The sequence below is a fragment of the Zosterops lateralis genome, assembly GCF_965231275.1.
Source record: "Zosterops lateralis genome assembly, chromosome: 31".
Taxonomy (NCBI): domain Eukaryota; kingdom Metazoa; phylum Chordata; class Aves; order Passeriformes; family Zosteropidae; genus Zosterops; species Zosterops lateralis.
Genome location: NC_139791.1, coordinates 5,575,134 through 5,598,145, shown reverse-complemented (window position 1 = coordinate 5,598,145; position 23,012 = coordinate 5,575,134). Strand labels below are relative to the sequence as shown.

The window sequence follows — 23,012 nt, the reverse complement described above, 5'->3', positions numbered from 1 at the left end:
TACAGCAACACCAGGGCCAGGAGGGCAGCGGGGCAGGGCCACGGGAGCAGCACTGGCAACACCAAGGGCTGCTGGTGCTGGGCACAGCTGCTGTGCCAGCCCTGATCTGGCCCCAGCTCTGCACACAGACCTTGCTGCTGCAGTGACAGAGAAGGGAACAAAAGTGGGGATCTCTGGAGAAAACCTTTCTGGGAGATCCTTTTGTTTGTTTAAAACTACTGACAGCACAGCTCCTCATTGATACAGTCTATGGACACAGCCAAGTTTGAAAGAATCAAAAAACAAGGGGCAGAAACAATGGCCTCTCTTTGTGGACAATGTTGAAGAACTAAAACAAAACAACAATGACAAAAAAAAACCCCTGACAAACAAACCAGCAAGGGATATCAAAGATGACATTTATTACAAATGATTTGCAGAAATTTGCAACCAACTTAGTGTTTCTGAAATTGTCCAGTTATCAGTGTCCACACTGCAGCCTTGAGCTCCTGGTTCCTCAGGCTGTAGATCAGGGGGTTCAGGGCTGGAGGCACCACCGAGTACAGAACTGACAGGGCCAGATCCAGGGATGGGGAGGAGATGGAGGGGGGCTTCAGGTAGGCAAATGTGCCAGTGCTGAGGAACAGGGAGACCACGGCCAGGTGAGGGAGGCAGGTAGAAAAGGCTTTGTGCCGTCCCTGCTCAGAGGGGATCCTCAGCACAGCCCTGAAGATCTGCACATAGGAGAAAACAATGAACACAAAACAACACAAGGATAAACTCGCAGTAACCACAATAATCCCAAATTCCCTGAGTTTGGAGTGTGAGCAGGAGAGCTTGAGGATGTGTGGGATTTCACAGAAGAACTGGCCCAGGGCATTGCCATGGCACAGGGGCAGGGAAAATGTATTGGCCGTGAGCAGCAGAGCATGGAGAAAGGCACTAGCCCAGGCAGCTGCTGCCATGTGGGCACAAGCTCTGCTGCCCAGGAGGGTCCCATAGTGCAGGGGTTTGCAGATGGACACGTAGCGGTCGTAGTACATGATGGTCAGAAGGTAATACTCTGCTGAAATGAAGAACACTAAGAATGAAACTTGTGCAGTGCATCCTGTGTAGGAGATGGTCGTGGTGTCCCAGAGGGAATTGTGCATGGCTTTGGGGACAGTGGTGAGGATGGAGCCCAGGTCAGTGAGGTCCAGGTTGAGCAGGAAGAAGAACATGGGGCTGTGCAGGTGGTGGCTGGAGGCCACGGCGCTGATGACGAGGCCGTTGCCCAGGAGGGCAGCCAGGGAGATGCCCAGGAAGAGGCAGAAGTGCAGGAGCTGCAGCTGCCGCGTGTCTGCCAATGGCAGCAGGAGGAAGTGGCTGATGGAGCTGCTGTTGGACATTTCTTCACTCTGGGCATCATGGACTGTTGAAAGAAAGCATTGACAAGCTGCGACAAACTTATTTGAGCTAATTTTTTTTTTTTTTTTTTTTTTTTTGCAGTCACCCCAATATACTTCTCTTCATGACTTCCTGCAACTGAACTTTGCTAAAGTTTGCTAAACTTTTTTGAGTTTGGCTTTCTGCAGCTGCTAAATTACTGACTCAAATTCAGCATTTTTCTTGACCTGAAATCTGGGGAATCCACGGGGATAACAGCCTTTGCCCCAGTACCCTCAGGCCTGCTGATCCCCACACATTGCTCATTTCACCTCCTTCTATTTCAGGGTGACTGTACCTAAAACTTTCTTGAAAAATAAAGCAGACTATATATAAGCTGGAATTTCAAAATAAGTTCCCTAAATTTTTTTTTTTTTTTTTTTTTTTTTTTTTTTTTTTTTTTTTTTTTTTTCCTATGCTGCTAGAAATGAGGGGATGCAAAGTTTGTTCTGGCTCTCTGCTGCCTGGAGTTTGCCTACTGGGAGCTCTTTCTCCCTAGCCGAGACTTGTCCCTGCCAGTGCTCTGAGACACCATCCTAGCCCTGGGGGCTCAGCTCTGCCCTGCACATCCCTCCCAGCACAGGCCACTGCCCAGGGGCATCTCCCTGGCACCAGGACCTTAAGGGCAGCTCAGACAAACAGAGATGCTGCAAGCCAAGGTGCTGCTGGTGCTGTCTGTAGGTAGAGGAGGGTGAGGAGGCACTTTGTAAGGGAGATCTGAGGAAGATCTGCTGATCCCCAGGGTGACAGTGCAGGAGTCTCAGTGACACAGACAACCCTGACAGCCCCTTTCCCTTTCCTTTAGGAGAAAGCTGAGAGCAGCCCTGGCCATGCAGCACCATCTCCACAGCAGGAAGAATCTGCTCTGATGGGGGTCGCTCCTTCCACCTCCAACTTCTTCCCACAGTCCATGGGGAGCTCCCAGGCAGGCTGAGAGCTGCCCCTGTCAGGTGGCACATCCCCTGGCCTGGCCAAGAGCCCTCAGGGCTGCAGCACCTGCTCTGCACCACAGCCCTGGGCAGCCCTGGCTGCAGCCCCAGCCTCAGCCCCTGCAGCCGTCCCTGGCAGCAGGAGCCGTCCTGCCCTGTCCCTCTGACGGTGCCCATGGCAGCCCCGCTCTGGAGCACATCCTCCCCCAAAGCAGCAAGGGCAGCAGAGCCATCCTTACAGTGCTGTCAGTCCTGTCCTGGGTCAGCTTTAGGAGATGACCTCTGCAGCCAAAGACTCACTCTGTCAGAAGCTGTGAAGTTTTCTCCATGAAGAAGCTCAGAATTGTCCTTTCAGTGGCCTTAAGCCTCTGTCTGCTTCACTTCTGTCAGGCACCTGCAGGCAGTGCCCTCAGCCCTGATGAGCTGGGAGAGGAGCTGCTGCTCATGAGAAATGTCTTTTTGAAGCTCTTCTTGATTGCCAGGAGCTGCCTCTTTGCCAGGAGCTCAGCCCAGCCCAGCAGCAGAGGAAAAGTACAAGGACTTTAATGAGCCTTTTGGGGCTTTGGTGTTGTTTACATCAGACTCAGTCCCTAAGAGAGTGTTCAAAAAACTTCTCAAGAACTCAAAGTCAGATTTAAACTCTGAAGTTTCTTAATGTTTTAGTAGCTCCCCTTGAGATACGGCTGGAAAAATGTCCCCAGTTTCCAGTTAGAGCAGAACACTGCAGGCAGTGATGACAGGTGGGGACAAACAAGGCAAAGGTGTCTCTGATGCTGACCAAACCTGGATGTGTTTCAGGAATGCAAAGGGACAAGGCCTGAGCCCCAGCCCCTGCCAAGGCACATCCTGTCCCTCTCTCAGTGCTCAGGGCTCTTCCCAGGCCACTGGGATGTGGGGATGTGCAATGCCAAGGGCAGGTCCATGGAGCACCCCCTGCCAGGCTGCTGAGCAGGGCCAAGGAGGCAATGAGGCCCCAGGGCTGCAAGGGTCACTTGTCTCCTGCTCCTGGCTCAGGCCCAGGCCCAGCAGCCATGGCCCAAGTGCTGCAGGAGTTGGCTGTGTCAGGGCCTTGCAGCTGCTGCCCATCCCTGTGCCCTGTGCAGCCCAGGCTGTCCTACGGTGTCCATGCCCTGCGCCTCTGTCCCTGCAGGCTGTCGTCATCCCCCGGCTGCCCCACCTGGCTGGGCCCTTCCTTTGCTGACAGCTCTGCCTCCTGCCTGCCTCTGCCTGGCCACACACAGCCTTGGGCTGCTCCAGACTCCTTCTGGGCGATATGTGCACCACAGCCCTGACCTGGGAAAGGAATTCCTCTCTCTTTGTGTTCAGCCTTGTCCCTCCCCAGCTGTGCTTTGCATTAAGTTTTTCTTTCTCTGTCTGTTCTCTGCTATGTCAAAAGGATCCACCATCTCTGAAACCTCCCTTCAGTCCCTCTCAGGACTCTTCTCTGCTGTCCTCCGTCTCCACTCCACTGAGCACAAAGCTCGTTTGTCCCTATATAGTGGTCATGTGCTTGAAGGCCTCCAAACCTCTCCTTGGGACATCTCTGGACACTTTCCAGGTCTTGGCAAATGAAAACATTGTGCTCACAGTCTAAGAAAATCTCCAGTGGCCATGGCCAGCCTGATCTGTCTGTTTTGGCTACTTCTGTCTTGGAGCAATCCTTGGATATACAGAATTTGGGAGGCAAAATTCTAATTTTGGCCATAGCCTCTGCACAGGAAGGCTGATTCTTTTCCATAGAATGGAAGTCACAGAGTCCCATTGTTTCAGGGGCAAATGAGAGGTGGCCACAAAAGCCCACGGCCATCTATTGCTGACAAGTTTATTTTTTGATACCTTTGATACCCTTGCATATACCAAATATTTTTCTGGAAAGTGCCAATTTTGGCAATGGGTATTTATAAAGAGGGGCAATTCTTTTTCATAGGAATGAAATCATGGACCCCCAGTGTTCCATGAGAAGATGAGAAGCAGCTCTTGGCATTCCAAGATCAGCTGGACCTGTCAGGTGGCCCCTGGGAGGCCAAACCAGCCAGACCTGTTCCATGTTCCCTTGCTTCTATGGTGGCCCACAGCATCCCAATGGCCCACGAGGCTCTGAGGTGTCACAATGTCCCCTAGGTACACATGGCCAGGAAGGGTTTTAATGGTCTCCATGGTCCCACAAGGCCCCAAAGTGTCACCGTGGCCCCCCTTGGTTCCATGAGTTCCCACAGAGTCACAATGGTCTCCATAGGGAGGAACCAACCAAGCCCCCATGTCACAGGTGCAGATGAGGGGCAGTCACCAGAGGCCAAGGGCAGCCAGATTAGATGGTGCTGGCAGATTTTGTCTGGGACTTATCCCTGGATATAGGGAATTTTAGAGACAGAATACCAATTTTGGGTATTATTGCCTGGAGGAGAAGGATGGTTCTTTTCCATAGGAAGGAAAGCATGGAACACTGATGTTTCAGGGGCAGATGAAAGGTGGACACCAGAGGCCAAGGCCAGCCAGACCTCTCTGTTCTGGTAGCTTTTATCTTAAAGCTACCCTTGGATATAGGGAATTTTTGTAGGTGGAATCCCACATTCAGCCGTTTCTGGGTTGATAAGTAGGATGGTTCTTTTCCCCAGGAAGGAAAGCAAAGAGCCCAAGTGTTTCAAAGGCGGAAGAGGAGAGAGGTGGATCCTGGGAAAACAAGACAGCCAGACCTGTCTGTCTTGGCAGCCTCGTTGGAACCCGGGGGACCATTGTGACAAAGCAGGGCCCAATGGAACCATGGAGACCATTGTGACACTAAGGAAACTCATGGAACCACGGTGACCATTGGCATGCTATGGAACCTCAGAGATCCAAGGCTCCATTGGGACATTGTGGTGCCTCATGGAATCAAACATTGTGAAACTTGGAGGCCTGATGGAACAAGGGTTTCTATTGTGACACTGCAGAACTTCATGGAATCAAGGTGACCATGTTACACTACAGAAGCTGATGGAACCAAGGGGCCATTGTGACACTACAGAACCAAGGAAACTGTTGTTGACAGTACAAAAGCTCATGGAATGAAAAGTCCACTGTGACATGATGGAACCTCATGGACCCAAGGGTCCACTGTGACTCTGTAGGGCCTCCTGGAATAGAGGGTCCCTTGTGACACAGTGGGGCCTCATGGAACCAAAGAGCCTTTGTGACACTCAAGAACTTCATGGAACCCAGGGGCCATTGTGACATAGCGGGGCCTCATTTGAACAAAGGAGCCATTGATGACAGAAACTCATGGAACCAAGGGGCTGCGGTGACACAGCAGGGTCACATGAAACCAAGGGGACCAGTGATATTTAGGAACCTGTTGGGGGTTGGGTTTCCTTTCCTTTTCTTTCTTTTCCTTTTCTTTTTACTTGTGGAATCATTTCCCATTGATTTGCTAAGACACACTCATGGCTGAGTGCCTGAGACAGGGGGAGGTGCCCAGGCCTCAGGGGAGGAGGGTATCTGGTGTCATTCCTCTGGTTTCTGGGAGTTTCTCTCCGAGGGACAGATATATCATGAGAAGAGAGGCAGGTAAAGGACAGGGCTGGGGCAGTTGGGGGTTCTCACTCACTCTTGGCTTTGGGAAGAGGATTGTGAAGCTGCTGCTTGGGGAAAGGAATTTCCCCACCACTGCTACAACCCAGCTGGGAGCTGCCTTTCTCCTGCTGCTGGGCCCTGCACCCCCTGCCCTGCTGGGACGTCCCGCAGTCCCAGCGATCGCCGCAGAGTGTCTGATACATCTCGTCCAGCGCCCCAGGATTTCTGCTCAACCCCGCCGTTCCAGCCTGCTGCTCCCCAGAGTCCTGCCAGGGCCCTGGGATCAGCAGCCCCAGGGGTTTGTGCAGCGAGGCCTCTCTTCCATCCCTCCCAACTGGGACAAAGCCGCCATTCCCGCGCGCTCCCCGAGCCCGCGCCACAGCGCCCCCTGCAGCCGCGGGGGAATCATCGCACCTGCCCCGCCCACCGGGAGCCACCAGCGCCCCTGCTGGCTGTGACCGGAACTGCACCAAAGGGGAAACTGCCCACGGCCGAGAAGGGCTCACTGGGGGCCTGGCTCTGTTTGTTGTTAATGCCACAGTTATTGTTGTTTGCTTGCCTTGTAACACGTGCTAGTAAAGAACTGTGTTTCCTATTCTCATTTTTTTTTGCCTGAGAACCCCCTAATTTCAAAATTATAATGATTCCGAGGGAGGGGTTTACATTCTCCGTTCCAAGGGAGGCTCCTGCCTTTCCTAGCAGACACCTGTCTTTCAAACCAAGACTGAACCTCAGGGAACCAAGGATTCATGATGACACTGCAGAAACAAGGAGACCATTGTTGACCCTATGGAAGCTGACAGAACCAAGCAGCCATTGTGACATTCAAGGGCCTCATTGGACCAGGGAGACAATGGTGACACTACAGAACCTCATGGAACTAAAGTGTTTTTTGGGACGCTCTCGGGTCCCATGGAACCAGCTTTCCATTGTGACACTGTGGATCCAAGGAGATCATGGTGACACTACAGAAGCTCATGGATCCAAGGAGCCGTTGTGACACAGGATGGCCACATAAAGGCAAGAGGACATTGAGACACTGTGGGGCTTGATGGAAAAAAGGACACGGGTGATGTTGCTCTAATTAGAAATGGTGGTAGAAACAACTCACAGACTCTCAGGCTTGTTTGCAAGTGAGAGCGAGCTTTACTCTTTGAAATCCTCTTTTATAGACACTTCCAAAGGAATAAAACTTCATTGGACAGTAAAGCAACATGTTACTATCATTGCACAGTTAGGAAAAACACCCCTCAAACATTTCTTACAAGTAAACAACTGGCAGACAAACAACACCTGCAAGGCTTGTTTAGCTTTCTCCAAGGACTGTTTGAAATCCTCCTCACAGTTTCTCACACAATGATTTCTCAGGCCAGTGTGAAAAATTTGAGTGACAGACACTCTGCTGCTGCCTGATTTCTCACATTCAGCATCTACAGGATGATAGTACGGATGCTGATGGAAACTATGGGGCATTGTGACACTGCAGAGCCTCATGGATCCAAGGAGACCACTGGGACACTGAGGACCCTTATGGAACCAGGCAGCCATTTGCACACTACAGAACCAAGGAGACCATTGTTGGCAGTACAAAATCTCATGGAACCAAGAGTCCATTGTCATACAGCGAGGTCTCATGGAATCAAAGGCCATGATGACACTGTGGGGCCCCATAGAAGCAAATATTCATTGTGACACAGTGGGGCTGCTTTAAGCAATTGTCCATTGTCATACTGCAAATCTAAGGGACCATGGGGACATTAGAGAAGTACATGGAACCAAGGGGCTCTTGGGACACACCAAGGCCTCTTCGAACCAAGGAGAGCATTGTGGCAGAGCAGAACTAAGGAGGCCTTTTTGACAGTACGGAACCTAATGGAACCAAGGCTCCATTGTTATACAGCAGGGCCTCATGGAACCAAGGAGCCATTGTGAAACTGTGGGTGTTGTGAATGGAGAGACAGAGCTTAGACAAGTCCTGCCTTTGACTCAGATTTCTGGCAGTAGCTCTGTTTGGAGGAGCCTGCACCCCAGATTGCTCTCAGTTGCAAGTCTTAATAATGGCAGACACGGAGTATGATAAAATGAATTATTTATTTAGTAGACAAAAATTTAACAGATTGCATAGTGCAGCAGAATAAAAGAAAAAGAACTACAAGTAGACTAAAGGTACTCATATTAAAGCTAGAAAAATAGCATAAATCAGGATTCAATGTAATTTACCATCAAGTTGGGTTTGGGTATGCATAGAATTCTTCTCTCATTTCCCTGGGAGAGTATCCTCAGAGTTCATGTCTGAGCATGTGGGAGAAGTCCTTGCATGTTTCCAGAGTGTATGTAGGAGGCTTCTACCTCCATGAAAAATGGCATAGCTTTTATAGTTGTAGAAGTAGTGCCTTTTCAGTCAGAAGTCTCTGGCTTATCTCTCCTTATCTGTTCTCACACCCAGTTTTTTACTGGGAGTTCTACTCCTAGTGCCAGAGGAAGAAACAACTCCCTGGGTCATAACAACTAACTGGCCAAGGTTGTCTCATCACTTCACATGGGGGAGAGAATGTCTGGAGCTGTCACACCAGCTGCAGATAAGCTCTTCTGTAGTAGGGGGGATGTCCTGCCACAGGGGGGCACAATGGAGTCAAGGACACCATTGGTACTGAAAGCTGCTGGATTGAAACTTTTAAACATAGTTTTGAGTATTTGAAAGCAGGTGTTCTTTATTACAGTGTGCTGGTCACTTGGGTGATCCTTTCACCATTCGAGTGCACTGAGCATGAAATGAACAGAGTTCTTATCACACACAGTGATTACACATTCATGAGCTATCCCCACTTACTTTGATATAATTGCATCCCTTAGCCAAAGTTCTTATGTGGCTCTTTGAGCTCTGTCTTCATTATCCAGTGTCTTTTTTGGCTGGCTGTTCCTTGACCCCCACTTTTCAGTAAGGGCAGTTATATTGCTTTGCATAACTTCTGTTTTGTCAGCCTTGTAGAGTTGAGCTGGCATCCTGCTTGCACCTTGAATGACTTCTGTTTGCCAGAGTTAAATCTTTTATCGGTTTCTCCAAGGCTGTGCTGTTCTATTACGTGACAGTCGTAGGTAGGGAGACAGAAATCATTACTCAAGTTCTCTTGATCATGAGACAAAACAGCCAGTTTTATTGTTCAAAACCTTCTTATATAGGGAGTTCAAAACTCCTAGATCTAGACACTGATTGATCTGAGTCTTAGCCCCACTCAGCTCCTTGACCAGTGATATCTCTTTTCTCTGGACTGACCATGACTGTCTGAGATCTCTGCATGAGCTCTCTTATTTGTTACAGATTTCCTCAGGAAAGGAGGACATGATTTATATTTAGACCTCTAACTACCCTAACTGAGGCTTGACCTGAGGCCTTGTTGAGGCCTTGAAGCCTGTGACGCAGTTAAAATTACTTAGTAAAGCTTGTGGCGCAGTTAGAATTAGATATTAAGGTGTTTGGGAAAAATAATGGGGTGTTGAAGGTCAGTGAATAGAGTTGTAATAGGTACGTGTTAGCCACCTTAAAAGTAAACTAAATAATGTGTGTTTGCATTTTTTCCTCTGCTGTGTGCCAATGAAAAAGCTATTGAATTTGTAAACTATATAGAAATGTATATAAGCCACCATTCTGAACGAAATAAAAGAAGAACATAGTGGTAACCACAGTGGTCGGACCTGTGTTGCTTTTGTCCAACCCTCTCTTATATTTAAGGTAACCCTGGCAAGATAGTGGCACCTGAACAGGGATGCCTTTTGCTCAAATGCGTTTAGATTTGCTGTATGTGAAAACTTTTGCTTAAATGCTTGAAATCGTCTAGATGTGAGTTTTATTGAGGATTACAGTTTGAATGTAAAGAGTCCTCAAGGGGTCAAGTTTAGATACTAAAAGATCCCTCACTGGAAGACTCCTTGCTTGGACTTGACTCAGACCAGGCTTCTAAGCTGAGTGGACCAAGACCGGACGGACTGAGAGGAAAGGAGCGGGGGGTTGGAACCACGGCGATGGTCATCTGACCCTGAAGAAAAACGTCAGCGCCACTCCATGGAGGAAGGTGAGCTGCAGTGGGGAAAGAAGGATCAGAGCTAACATGGACGCCGATCTCAGTGCAGCAGTGCGGCTTCTTTTAAATATCCTCCCTAAGAGAGGAGAAAAAGTGAAGGAAGTTAGAGCAGTTGGCCCAGTGGGCCAGGAAAAAAGGAAAGTTACATGAGCCATTCTTGATACTCAGGACCGCGGAATGGAGGGAAGTTGGAGAACTGCTTTGGAACTCGGCACTTTCCGGAGGGAAAGATGGAAAGAGTGCCTATGAGCTTGGTGTTGTATGGTGGAAGGTGCATCATACCTTGCAAGTTGCCTCTGCTGAGAAAAAAGCGGCTGTGACAGCGATCCAGGCTTTCGAAGGGGCAGGACAGGCAAAAACAGAAATCCCGTCCCTCCCATCTCAAAAGCACCCCAAAGTCGTGAAACTTTTCAGCATTTACAACTGTCTGATTCATGGTCTGAGCACACCCGTCAGCCCCACCCCACAGGATTTCCTTGATCATGTGACTCAGGCAGAGGACTTGTCCCCATCCGCCACTGAGATGGAGTGAGAGCGAACAGGAAATGGCTCAGCCTCCAGACTCTGTGGGCGTGGAGACAGGCGGGGACTCAGGGGGAGCCGAGAGCGGAGATAGGCAGTCCCAAGTGACGCAGCACAGAGGCAGAACGTGAGGCAGAGACCAGAGTGACGTGGCGGCACGTGCAGAGCTGACCCTCCGTCAGCGCACACGGGCACAGAGTGACCCAGAGCAAAGGGAGCGCGTCACCCGCCGGCGCGCGGCGGCACACAGCGATACCGGGCACTCACTCTCCCCCGTGGGGGAGAAGCGGGCTCCACAGCGCCTGGCAACCACAGCACACATGGCAACAATAGCAACAGCAGCTGCAAGAACAGGGACACCAATGCGGTCACACAGCCCCAGACCAACAGGGTGCCCTCTCCCCTCTGACACTGATTCAGAAGCTTCAGACAGTCAAGTGACTGCTTTTGCAGCCCGTGGCAGACAGCGATCACAAAGACAATCCCAGTGTGTCACTGCCCCACCACACAAACAGCATTCATCCAATTTGCATCAAGTCATCTCCAAACTTGCTCAACTGTCACACCATCATGACAGATGAGAGAGCAACAAACAGCTGCAAGCCTTCAACCTAGAGCCCAGAGGGACCATAGCCTCGTTCTATCTTCACCAGCAATGACACCTGTTTGTTTAGTGTTAATTCCAGCTTTTGCAATAAATCCAATTGACAAACACTGAGCTGCAATTGCCAAAGCAGCAGTCATGGATGGAGACTGGGATGCAGCTAATGCCCTCTGCTGTCCTGTTTTAATTGCCAATGGCACTGCAAGATGGGAACCATACGACTGGAATATGCTCCAGAAAGCCAAGGAGACCGTCACAACGTACGGACTCAGATCAGAGGCAGCAAAAACATTATTCATTGCATCTACACCGCTGACCTCCTTTGCCCAGCTGACTGTACCAGCATTGCATCATTGCTTCTCACACCATTGCAGCTTCTCAGTTTTGAGCTAGAATGGAAGCGCCTGGCTGCAGAAGAAGCCAACAAGCATCAACAAGTGGGTGATCCGTTTTATGCAATCCAGCCCGACATGTTAACTGGGCATGGAACATACACTTCATCTGCTGTGCAGCTCACCTACCCTGTCGAAATGCATCAGTTGGCTCAATCGCTACCTCTCAGAGCCATACTGCTTGTCCCAGATAAGAAAAAATCATCACTTTACTCCAGCATAAAACAAGGAGCCACTGAACCTTATGGACAATTTATAGACAGATTGGCAGCTGCTTTGAAGGATGCAACAGATTTGACAGCAAATGTGCAAGATCATCTGTTTTGTTCTTTAGCTTTTGAAAATGCCAATTCACGCACCAGAACCGTTCTAGCCACACTTCTTCAGGGAAGCCCTGTTGATGAAATGTTAATGAGAGCAAGTCGAGCAGAACAAAATAGTCAGAATGCAGCATTCATGGCAACCATGCACAATGCAATCAAACACTAAGGACGCATCATTGCTGCTGCTTTGGCAAATGGCAAATCCAAGATCAAGTCTTCACATGGCAACAAACCAATTAATGTAACTTGTTATTGATGTGGCGACACAAGTCATGTTAGACAGTTTGTCAAAAGCCTTTGTGGTGCCAAAAATGCCACCTTGACCATCATGCCACTGAGGTTTGCCGAAGATCGGGAAACTTCAAACGCAGCGCGTTGTGGCATTACGTGAAGACACAAATCGATGCCCTGACCCAGAAGATCTCAGCAATGGATTTTTAATTAGAAACAAGCCTGCCACTTGGGGGAGTCTTGGTGTGGATGTGGAAACAACTGCAGAAGTCACTCTACAAGATAAAGAAGTTACAATGATTTCCGCCAATGTCTGTGGCCCAATGTACAGTGTCACGTCTCTCATTGGAGGTTTTCTCCTTGGCAGATCCTCCACAAGCAAACAAGGTGTGATTGTGATCCCAGGACTCATTGATGCAGATTTTACTGGACAACTTCAAATTTTAGCTTATGCCTTGCCACCACCGGTGACAATTCCAAAGGGCAGCATATTTGCTCAAATTGTAGCTCTTGAAAATATCTTACCACATCACCAACATCCAAGAGAGCCACATGAAAAACAAGGAATGGATGGAGGCTTTGGCTCCACTGGCCATGATATCTTCTTCACTTTGGACTTGACAAATAGCCCATTCAGAATGGTGCGCTTGCAGTGTGGTTCTCATCGAATTAAGCTAAAACTACTCCTACACATAAGATCAGATGTTTCTATACTGAATCAATTGTATTGGCCTCATGACTGGTCTTTGCAGGCTCCGACCAACCACATTGTCGGAATGGGTGAAATGAGAATTTTTGCAATCAGCGCAGATCCCATTCGCATCAGTTTTAAGAACGATCGAGTTATTGTAGCAAGACTGTACGTCATGCGTTTGCCTGTCAGGTTTCGAGGACTGCTGGGCAGAGATGTGTTTTCCCAGCTTGGTTTGGTTTTAACCACAGATCAACATTTTTCCTATTGGCCACTGCAGAGCAGCCACCCATTCTAAAGATCCCTTGGTTGACCAACAACCCTGTATGGGTCAAGCAGTGGCCCATGACTGAAACAAGGCTGAAAATTGCAGAACAGCTGATTCAAGAACAACTTGATGCTGGACACATTCAACCATCTGTTAGCCCATGGAACACTCCAATTTTTGTCATTCTGAAAAAATCAGGTAAATGGAGACTGTTGCCCGATCTGCAAAAAGTCAATGAACAGATGCAGGCCATGGGTGCCTTGCAACCTGGCCTGCCAGCACCAACCCTGATACCGCAAGGGTGGAGCATCATTGTCATTGATTTAAAGGACTGTTTCTTTATCATTCTGCTCCACCCACAGGACACTCAATGCTTTGCTTTTACAGTGCCATCAATTAACAAAATGGCTCCAACAAAAAGATATGAGTGGGTTGTTTTACCACAAGGCATGAGAAATTCTTCATGTATGTGTCAGTTGTTTGTTGACTGGGCCTTGCAACCAATTTGTCAATGCTTTTCCGATGCTCTAATATATCATTACATGGACGACATTCTCATTGCCACAAAGTGATCACTGCCAAAGACAAAAATAGACTGGCTGATTTCACAATTAGAGCATCAAAGACTGATAGTTGCGCCAGAAAAAATACAACAATCAGCCCCTTGGAAATACTTAGGTTGGCTGATCACAGATGCGTAGATCTGTCCCCAGAAAGTTACCTTATATGACCACATTACCACTTTGCATGATGCTCAGAAACTTTTTGGAGACCTGCAATGGGTTCGAACCACTGTAGTCATTACCAATGATGACTTGTTACCGTTCCTGCCATGGCTTCGTGGCAGTGATGCCAACAGTTCATGAGTTTGTACCCCCAAAGAACAAGGAGCTTTAATACAACTGAGTGAGAAGCTTCAGCATGGATGGAGTGCCCGTCGTGTAGAACTTCTTCCATTGTCACTTTTCCTTTCCAACGCTGAAGCTTGCCCATTTGCCATTGTCTTTCAACGGCAAAAAAAAAAAGGGGGAGAACAGATCTGATCAAAAATTTGATTCTGCAGCAATCATAATTGAGTGGGTGTTTCTGCCTGTGCAGCCAAAGTGTCGTGTCATGAGCAGAACAGATGCTTTTGCAGCACTGATAAGAAAAGGCAGAGACAGAATTGAAGAAATAGACGGGAAAGAACTAGCAGACATCAGCATTCCTGTGAAGGATGAAGATTTGGAATGGCTGTTGAGACACTCAGTTGCATTGCAAGAAGCGTTGTTGGATTTTGCATGTGTGGTTCACAACAAGCAGCCAAAAGGCCCGATGTGGCATCTGATCACACATCACCGATGGTTGGAAAGGCCTTTGTGTTCGCTGAAACCAGTGGAAGGCAGGACAGTGTTTACAGATGCTGGGCAAAAGACAAAAAAGGCTGCATGTGTTTGGCAGCAAAAAGGAGAATGGCTGCAACATGTAATTAAGGGTGAAGCGGGAGATACACTGCAAACCCTTGAGTTGAAAGCCGTGTGTTGGGCTTTGCATACTTGGAACAAAGAACCACTCAATGTTGTGTCAGATTCTTTGTACAGAGAATCAAAGATGCACTCCTCAGGCAAACCCAGAATCAGCGTCTTGGAGAACTGTTTTTACAACTGAGACGTGTGCTGAAACAACGTCATCATGTCTTCTGTGTTATGCACATCCGAAGTCATCAGTGCAACAGAGGTTTGGGAGAAGGCAATGCACGAGCAGATGCTGCAGTCAGCTGTGTTCTCCATGTTCCCCCTCAGAACAGGTTTGAAAAGGCTCGCAACAGCCATGAGACATTCCATCAAAATGCACGAGCCTTGCACCGACAATTTCAGATTCCTTTGAGTGATGCACAAGGAATTTTGCGTGCCTGCCCTCAGTGCAGTCATCACGGGCCCGGACTGGGGCTAGGCACAAACCCAAAGGGACTGAAAGATTTAGAACTGTGGCAAATGGATGTGCCTCATATTCCAGAATTTGGAAGATTGAAATACCTCCATGTCACAATTGATACCTATTCTAAGTTTATTTTGGCAAGAGCACAGCCAGGGGGAAAAGCTTTACATGTAGAAAGACATCTGTCTGTTTTCTTTGCAGTCATGGGTGTGCCTGTGGAAATCAAAACTGACAACGGACCAGCCTACGTTGGTCAGGGAGTTACCAAATTTATACAGAAATGGGGGGTGAAACATACCACAGGGATCCCTCATTCTCCCACAGGTCAAGCAATTGTAGAAAGAGCAAACCACACCCTGAAAGAATATCTTGCAAAACAAAAACAGACTGATGACCTTGATGTAGTTAATAGGTTGTCAAAAGCATTGTTTACTTTGAATTATTAATGTTTAGCAGAAGGTCGAGAAGAACCTGTGGTCGTGATTCATCATCACGCAGTAAAAGAGGGGAGGACACAGGCAATTCCGGGACTTTTTATTTATTATAAAAACATGCATACAGGTGAGTGGCAAGGGCCGAGTCAAGTGTTTTTTAATGGTTGTGGATACCTGTGTGTGTCCACAGACACTGGTCCTGTCTGGGTGCCAAGTCGATTTACCCGTGTGTGTCCTCCAGCAAGAATACCATCGGACAGTGAAAACAATCTGGAAGACAACAACCTGCCTGGAACATCTTCGAACAATTCCAACCCCAATTAGAATTAAGTTTTAGACATGTGAAATAACTAGTTTGTATAATTATATTTGTAAAAGTTAAGTTATTATAAGTTGGAAGTATTTTTAATAGAACACTGAAGGTAAACACCAAAAGTACCAGCAAAATGCTGTGGGTTGAACTACTTATTCTCTATATTGTGTTAACAGGAAATGTATTTGGAGTGCTCGACATTGACAAAAGAGAAAACATTTGGGTCACATGGACCAATCGAACTGGACAAGATTCATTTTGTCTGCCTTTAGCGACAGTCTGTCTTTAGTCCAGTCCTTTTTGCACCTGTTTAATCGGAGTTCCATTGCTTTCGATGACAGAGTTCAAAAACTGGACTCAAGCCAAAATATATCCAAGTCTGACAGAGGCTTGGAACACATGGTGCCATCAGCCCATTGGGTCCACTTGCACCTAGTCTGAAACTTGGTGTGAAATCCATAAAATCCCAAGAAATTATTTAGGAGCACAATCTGTTGCAATCATGCAAGATCTTAAAATAATAGGTACTGAGCCACAGGAATTTGATCTCCTTGGTTCTGTACCAAGTAATTATTGTTTGACATTTGGCCACGTATGACAATCCAAAGTCAGCAACACTTGGTTGTTTCCTAAATCCCCATTGTATTATAGCAATACAGAGTACTGCAACAATTGGACACAGCTTGTAGCACCATCATGAGATGCTGCAAGAAAATTACCACCTGGAATTTTCCTCATCTGTGGGAATCGAGCCTGGTCTGCAGTACCCTAGAGACCTGCAGGGGGCCCATGTTACTTTGGGAAATTAACCCTGTTTGCTCCTTTCATTCATCAAATTACAAAGTTTTCACAAACACCCTGATGATCCAAATGCAATGTTCTTGAGTTAGATCCCACCTGTAAATCTTCAGTATTGTTGTGGGGACCCCCAACTGTAATAGTAGCATCAATTTTTGCCCCAGGAATTGCATCAGCACAAGCTCTGACCCAGTTACGAACCTTAGCTTGTTGGACATCAGAACAAATTAACATAACATCTAATATGTTGAGTGAACTTGCTGTGGATGTTAAAACCACCCGCCATGCAGTGCTCCAAAACAGAGCTGCCATCAATTTCCTTCTCCTTGCTCAAGGGCATGGATGTGAGGAATTTGAAGGCTTGTGCTGCATGAATTTGTCAAATCACTCTCGTTCAATTTATGAACAGCTCAGACAGCTATCTATATCTAGATCTTGGACTACCCTAACTGAGGCCTGACCTGAGGCCTTGTTGAGGCCTTGAAGTGTGTGACACAGATAAAATTACTCAGTAAATTGTGGTGCACTTAGAATTAGATATTAAGGTGTCAGGGAAAAACAATGGGGTGTTGAATGTCACTGAATAGAGTTATTAATAGGCACACGTTAGCCACCTTAAAAGTAAACCAAATATTTTTGTGTGCTTGCATTCTTTCCTCTGCTGTGTGCCAATGAAAAAGCTATTGGATGTGTAAACTATGTAGAAATGCATATAAGCCACCATTCTACACAAAATAAAAACCACAGTGTTGCTTTCATCCAACCCTCTATTATTATTAGTGGTATCCCTGGCTTCACAGTTCAGCTGACCTGGGTTGTTCTAGAAGTCCCCTTGGTGAATAAGAGAGCTCGTGCAGAGACCTCAGCCAGTCATGGTCAGTCCAGAGAAAAGAGATATCACTGGTCAAGGAGCTGAGTGGGGCTAAGACTCAGACCAATCAGTGTCTAGAGCTGAGAGTTTTGAACTCTCTATATAAAAAGTTTTGAAGAATAAATTCGGCTGTTTTGTCTAATGATGATGAGGACTTGAGTCATGATTTCTGTCACCCTACCTACAACTGTCACATAATGGAACAGAACAGCACAGCCTTGGAGAAACAGATAAAGGATGTAACTCCAGCAAACAGAAGTCATTCAAAGTGCAAGCAGGATGCCAGCTCAGCTCTGCAAGGCTGACTAAACAGAAGTTAGGCAAAACAAGGATATTGCCTTTACTCCAGAATGGGGGTCAAGAAACAGATACCTAAAAAGGACGTTACACATTGAAGACAGAGCTCAAAGAACTATGTAAGGATTTGTGATAAGGGGTGCATCTAACATCAAAAAAGTCAAAGGAAGTGGGCATAGCTAATGAATACGTAATCAGTGTGTGCAATAAAAACTCTGTTCATTCCATTCTCAGTGCACTCGAATGGTGGAAGGATTGCCCAAGTGACCAGCATGCTGTAATAAAGAACACCTGCTTTCAAATACTCAAAACTCTGTTTAAAAGTTTCTATCCAGTGGGTTTCAGTTCCAAAGATGTCCTTGACTCCATAATGCCCCACTGTGGCAGGACATACCCCCTACTACAGGAGAGCTTATCTGCAGCTGGTGTGACAGCTCCAGACATTCTCTCCCCCATGTGAAGTGATGAGAAAACCTTGGTCAGGTAGTTGTTATGACCCAGGGAGTTGTTTCTTCCTCTGGTGCTAGGAGTAGAACTCTCAGTTAACATCTAGGTGTGAGTTAACATCTAGGTGTCAGAACAGATAAGGAGAGATAAGCCAGAGATTTCTGACTGAAAAGGCACTACTTTTACAACTATAAAAGCTACACAGATATAGAAGCCTCCCACATACACTCTGGAAATGTGCAGGGACTTCTCCCACATGTTCAGACATGAACTCTGAGAATACTTTCCTGGGGAATTGAGAGAAGAATTCTAAGTGTACCCTATCACCAATCTGATGGTAAGTTACATTGAATCCTAATCTATACTGTTTCTTTGCTAGCTGTAATATGGGTCCCTTTAGACTACTAGTAGTTCTTTTTATTTAATTCCACTGTTATACCTAGTCTGTTATATTTTTGTCAAATAAATATTTCATTTGGTCATAGACCTAATCTGCCATTATTAAGAACCTGAAACTGAGAGCAATCTCGTGTGCAGGCTGCTCCAAACAGAGCTACTGCCAGAAATCTGAGTCTAAGGCAGGACTTGTCTAAGCTCTTTCTCTCCATTCACAACACCCACAGTTCCACAATGGCTCCTTGGTTCCATGAGGCTCTGCAGTGTCACAACATCTCATAGTTTCCATGAGCATCTGTACTATCACCTGTGACCTTTTTTCCATCGAAGCCCACAGTGTCTCAATGGCCCCTTGCCTTTATGTGGCCATCCTGTGTTCCAAGGGCTCCTTGGTTCCATGAGCTTCTGTAGTGTGACCATGGTCTCCTTGTTTCCACAAGCTCTTGCTGTGTCAAATTGGACCCTTGCACCCATGAGCTTTCTGTAGTGTCACCATGATTTCCTTGGATCCACAGTGTCACAATGGACAGTTGGTTCCATGGGACCCCAGAGTCACAATAAACCCCTAGTTCCATGAGGTTCCGTAGTGTCAACATTGTCTCCCTGGTCCAATGAGGCCCTTGAGTGTCACAATGGCTGCTTGGTTCTGTCACCTTCCATAGGGAAAACATTGCCCTCCTTGTTTCTGCAGTGTCATAATGAACCCTTGATTCAATGAGGTTCAGTCCTGGTTTGAAAGACAGGTGTCTGCTAAGGAAGGCAGGAGCCTCCCTTGGAATGGAGAATTTAAACTCCATCCCTCCAAATCTTTATAATTTTTGAAATTAGGAGGGGATCTCAGGGAAAAAAAAAAAAAAAAAAAAAGAGCATAGGAATAGCAGTTCTTTACTAGCATGTATAACAAGGCAAGCAAACAACAATAACTGTGGCATTAACAACAAACAGAGCCAGGCCCCCAGTGAGCCCTTCTCGGCCGCGGGCAGTTTCCCCTTTGGTGCAGTTCCGGTCACAGCCAGCAGGGGCGCTGGTGGCTCCCGGTGGGCGGGGCAGGTGCGATGATTCCCCCGCGGCTGCAGGGGGCGCTGTGGCGCGGGCTCGGGGAGCGCGTGGGAATGGCGGCTTTGTCCCAGCCGGGAGGGATGGAAGAGAGGCCTCGCTGCACAAACCCCTGGGGCTGCTGATCCCAGGGCCCTGGCAGGACTCTGGGGAGCAGCAGGCTGGAAGGGCAGGGATGAGCAGAAATCCTGGGGCGCTGGACGAGATGTATCAGACACTCTGCGGCGATATCTGGGACTGCGGGACGTCCCAGCAGGGCAGGGGGTGCAGGGCCCAGCAGCAGGAGAAAGGCAGCTCCCAGCTGGGTTGTAGCAGTGGTGGGGAAATTCCTTTCCCCAAGCAGCAGCTTCACCATCTTCTTCCCAAAGAGGAGAGTGAGTGCCCCAGCCTCATCCTTTATCTGCCTCTCTTCTCGTAGTATCTCTTTCCCTCTGAGAGAAACTCTGAAAAACCAGAGGGGTGACACCAGACACCCTCCTTCCCTGTGGCTGGGCTACCTCCCCCCATTTCAAGCATTCAGCCATCAGTGCACCTTAGCAACTCAATATGAAAAAAATAAGTAAAAAGGAAAGAGAAAGGAAGAAAAGGAAAGAAAACCCAACCCCCAACAGGTTCCTAAATGTCTCCTTGGTTCCATGTGGCTCTGCTGTGACACCACAGCCTCTTGGTTCCATGAGTTTCTGTACAGTCAACAGTGGTTCCTTTGTTCCAATGAGGCCCCACTATGTCACAAGGGCCCCTGGGTTCCATGAAGTTCTTGAGTCTCACAATGGCCTCTTGGAGCCATGAGGTTCCAGAGTGTCTCCATGGTCTCCTTGCCTCTCATTGTCATAACAGACCATTGGTTCCATGTGGCCCAGTGTGTCACAATGGCCCCTTGGTTCCATAGGTTTTAGACTTGTCTTGGGTTTTGTAACAAAACAAAACAAAACAAAACAAAACAAAACAAAACAAAACAAAACAAAACAAAACAATAGAAAAGTTTATTCTATTCCCTCTCCCAAGCTCCAGTTGTAGAGATTTTTCTTTATCTGTTGTAACTCCCGAAGGGAGGGGGTAACTGCCTTCTCTGATAACAAGCCAGCTGTTAAAACTGGGTTGGGCATTGTTTCTTATCTCTGTTCACTCTTTTTACTACGTCCATGGAAATATCTTCTGTTAATGAACCATAAAAGCCCACCAATGACATGACACATTTCATCATCCTATTGTGAGATGCTCCATCCAGGGAGGAGGAACCAAACCAATTTCACCCAGATAAAAAGGAGCCACAAGTGTCACCAGGCACTCTGGTGTTCCCACGAGACTCCCAAAGGAAGACCAGACCCACTTCAGGACCCCTGGCTCCACAGGACCATCATCTCTGCTTCCAACAGGACACATCTGCCACTCCAGGAGGGCTGACTTTGGACTGTTTCCAATGCCCTGACCAACAGGGTGTCAGGTTGTATTTCTGACTCTGTCAGGGTTTCTTCTGGGATTCCTTGTTTGTTTGTTTCTTTTGTACTACAACATTAATATTTTTAATATCCTTAGTAAAGAACAGCTATATCTATTACCAAAATCTTTCCCTGACAGCCTTTTAATTGAAAATTTATAAGAATTTGGAAAAGGGGAAGGGGGCTTACATTCCAAGGGAGACTCCAACCTTCCCTGACAGTAAAAGTCTGTCTATCCAAACCAAGACAATACTGGACCAACGGACTCCTGGGCTCTATGAGTTACCCTGCTTTTAGCAGTGGTTTCTTTGGTTCCAACAAGGCCCTGCTGTGCCTCAATGCACCCATGAGGATCTGGAGTAGCACAGAGGCTCCTTGGTTCCACGAGGCCCCACTGTGTCACAATGGACCCTCTATTCCAGGAGGCCCTACAGAATCACAGTGAACCCTTGGGTCCAGGAGGTTCCATCATGTCACAGTGGCCTTTTCATTCCATGAGCTTTTGTACTGTCAACAACAGTTTCCTTGGTTCTGCAGTGTCACAATGGCCCCTTGGTTCCATGAGCTTCTGGAGTGTAACACGGTCACCTTGATTCCATGAGGTTCTGCAGTGTCACAATAGAAACCCTTGTTCCATTAGGCTTCCAAGTTTCACGATGTTTGATTCCATGAGGCACCACAATGTCCCAATGGATCCTTGGATCGATAAGGTTCCATAGCATCCCAATGGTCACTGTGGTTCCATGAGTTTCCTTAGTGTCACAATGGTCTCCATGGTTCCACTGGGCCCTGCTTTGTCACAATGGTCCCCTGTGTTCCAACGAGGGTGCCAGGACAAACAGCTCTGGCTGTCTTGTTTTCCCAGGATCCACCTCTCTCCACTTCTGCCTTTGAAACACTTGGGCTCTTTGCTTTCCTTCCAGTGGAAAAAGACTATCCTACTTATCAACACAGAAATGGCCAAATGTGAGATTCCACCTCCAAAATTCCCTGTATACAAGGATTGCTTTCAGATAAAAGCTACCAGGACAGAGAGGTCTGGCTGGCCTTGGCCTCTGGTGGCCACCTTTCATCTGCCCCTGAAACATCAGTGTTCTGTGCTTTCCTTCCTATGGAAAAGAACCGTCCTTCTCCTCCAAGTGTTCATGTCCAAAATTGGTATTTCACCTCTAAAATTCCCTATATCCAGGGATAGGTCCCAGACAAAATCTGCCAGCACCGTCTAATCTGGCTGCCCTTGGCCTCTGGTGACTGCCCCTCATCTGCCCCTGTGACACGGGGGCTTGGTTGGTTCCTCCCTATGGAGACCATTGTGACTCTGTGGGAACTCAGGGAACCAAGGGGGGCCACGGTGACACTTTGGGACCTTGTGGGACCATGGAGACCATTAAAACCCTTCATGGCCATGTGTAACTAAGGGACATTGTGACACCTCAGAGCCTCGTGGAACGAAGGGGCCATTGGGACACTGTGGGGCACCATAGAACCAAGGGAACATGGAACAGTTCTGGCTGGTTTGGCCTCCCAGGGGCCACCTGACAGGTCCAGCTGATCTTGGAATGTCAAGGGCTGCTTCTCATCTTCCCATGGAACACTGGGGCTCCATGCTTTCATTCCTATGGAAAAGGATATGACATCTTTAAAATACCTACTGCCAAAATTCATACTTCCCTGAAAAAGTTCCATACATGCAAGGGTATCTCTCAGAAATAAATGTGTAAGCAATGGATGGCCTTGGCCTCTGGCGGAAACCTCTCATTTGCCCCTGAAACCATGGGGCTCTGTGCCTTCCATCCTATGGAAAAGAATCAGCCTTCTTGTGCAGAGCTTTGGCCAAAATTAGAATTTTACCTCCCAAGTTCTGTATGTCCAAGGATTGCCCCAAGACAAAAGTAGCCAGAACAGACAGTCAGGCTGGACATGGCCACTGGAGATTTTGTTAGACTATGAAGGCAATATTTTCATTTGGCAAGACTTTGGAAATGGTCCAGAGATCTCCCAAGGAGGGGCTGTGAGGCCTCAAGCACAGGACCACTATATAGGGACAAAAGA

At 47.6% G+C, this 23,012-nt stretch overlaps 3 protein-coding genes across 3 annotated transcripts in view; 1 reads left to right on the top strand and 2 right to left on the bottom strand.

Moving 5' to 3' along the window:
• The window catches only part of LOC310920762 (olfactory receptor 14J1-like), a gene marked incomplete at its 3' end in the record, with an annotated part of 1,005,486 nt that overhangs the window by 250,712 nt on the left and 731,762 nt on the right, over positions 1-23,012 (top strand). The window lies entirely within an intron of this gene.
• Positions 1-23,012, bottom strand: part of LOC310920778 (olfactory receptor 14J1-like) — a gene marked incomplete at its 3' end in the record, with an annotated part of 303,434 nt that overhangs the window by 110,264 nt on the left and 170,158 nt on the right. The window lies entirely within an intron of this gene.
• Positions 435-2,057, bottom strand: LOC310920657 (olfactory receptor 14A16-like; the record flags this gene model as incomplete). The annotated part of the gene is made up of 1 exon (XM_083880719.1): positions 435-2,057. Exon 1 carries the CDS (start codon positions 1,365-1,367, stop codon positions 435-437), a length of 933 nt encoding a protein of 310 aa, XP_083736845.1. The 5' UTR covers positions 1,368-2,057.